We start from the raw sequence: 1723 nt of genomic DNA on the forward strand, positions 1-1723 counted from the left end.
CTATGCCTGGAGTCCATGCCTGGATAGTCAAAAATGTTTGTTGAATAAAGAAGTATGGGAACAAATTTGTGAATTCCAGATTTTTGATACCTCTCCTTTTTCTCTTTAGAGGTCCATTTCTATGTATATCGCATATAGTGGAAAATATCAGTTTGAGTTTTTATTAGTATGTTGTCAGGACAAGGAAGTATAATAGTAATAGCTGTGGAGGAGAAGGGTTTTCCCATCTTAATAATGTGAGTTACCTTTTCAAGCTGAATGCACTCAGGATTTGAACATTTTATTTATTTTTGCAATTTTCCTGGAATGTGAGTTCAGCACTGGTTATTATTTTTCCGTTCAACCAGAAGGAAATGGAAACTAGATGTTGTTGTCTCAAAATCATGAAACTAAAGAGCTGAAGGCAATTTTGGACGATCCATATAAGTTAAATAAATAAGTAAAACTCATAGACATTAAGAATAAATTGCTCAAGGTCACATAGACAGCTAGCAAAATATCCATACTTCAGAGCCTGGGAATTTGACTAATTCCATGAATGTTTGCTGTGCTTTTCATGATTTTTAAACAAGTTATTTAGCATATTATGATTTAATAAAGCTGAGTAGCAAATGCAAGGGTGTTTGTTATATACATCTCTGTAACTTTTTATGTATTTGCCAATGGGTTAAAAAGCTATTAATTATTAACCTATAATTACTGATTATATTGCTAGCCCCCAGTTAACTACTGATCTATAAAAACTTTTTTTCTTGCTCTCATTACAGATTGTCACCCAACAATGGACAATAATCAAACAGCAGTGACTGAATTTCTTTTTGTGGGGCTCACAGATCATCTTCCACAGAAGATTCTTCTCTTCTTGATATTTCTTTTTGTTTATCTTATCACATTGGGGGGAACTTGGGGATGGTCACCCTGATATGGATGGATTCCTGACTCCAAACCCCATTTTCTTTTTTCTCAGCCACTTGTCTCTTGTGGATGTCTGCTCCTCTTCTTCTGTTGTTCCAAAGATGTTGTGTGATATTTTTCTGGAGAGAAAAATCATCTCCTTTGTGGGCTGTGCTGTACAAATGTGGTTTTTTGGTCAGTTTGTAGTGACCGGGTGTTTCCTCTTGGCCACCATGGCATATGATCGGTACATAGCCTTCTGCAACCCCTTGTTGTATAAAGACATCATGCGCCAGATGGCCTGTGTGCAGCTGGTGATAGGGCCCTATGCCATGGGCCTTCTAAGTTCCATTATCCATGAGACCTTCACATTTCGCTTACCCTTCTGTGGTCCCAATGTGGTCAACCACTTTTTCTCTGACATTCTCCCTGTTCTCTACCTGGCATGTGCTGATACGCAGAACAATAAGTTGATTCTTTTCATTATGGCTGGATTAATAGGAATATTCAGTGCCCTAATCATCCTGGTCTTCTATATTTTTATCCTCAAAACCATATTGAATATCCACTCTGCTGATGGGGGAGGCAGAAAACTTTCTCTACCTACTTCTCACACCTGTCTGCTGTGGCCACTTTTCTTCATTTATATACAGTCCAATTCAAGTTCATCTCAGGACATTAATAAAATGGTTTCTGCAGAAAGACATGTATCATATGACCTCACTGATATGAGGAATTCTTAATCTCAGGAAACAAACTGAGGGTTGCTGGAGTGGGGGGGTGGGAGGGATGGGGTGGTTGGGTGATAGACATTGGGGAGGGTATGTGC

The 1723-nt window shown here is 38.5% G+C and overlaps 1 protein-coding gene across 1 annotated transcript; it reads left to right on the top strand.

Moving 5' to 3' along the window:
- Nucleotides 1-788: 788 nt before the first annotated feature.
- LOC102745925 (olfactory receptor 5G25-like) lies at nucleotides 789-1723 on the top strand. The gene has a single exon (XM_081797415.1). It carries the CDS (start codon nucleotides 924-926, stop codon nucleotides 1635-1637), a length of 714 nt encoding a protein of 237 aa, XP_081653541.1. The 5' UTR covers nucleotides 789-923; the 3' UTR covers nucleotides 1638-1723.

Source organism: Leptonychotes weddellii, chromosome 11 (assembly GCF_054177405.1).
Source record: "Leptonychotes weddellii isolate Sample4059 chromosome 11, ASM5417740v2, whole genome shotgun sequence".
In the NCBI taxonomy this organism is placed as follows: domain Eukaryota; kingdom Metazoa; phylum Chordata; class Mammalia; order Carnivora; family Phocidae; genus Leptonychotes; species Leptonychotes weddellii.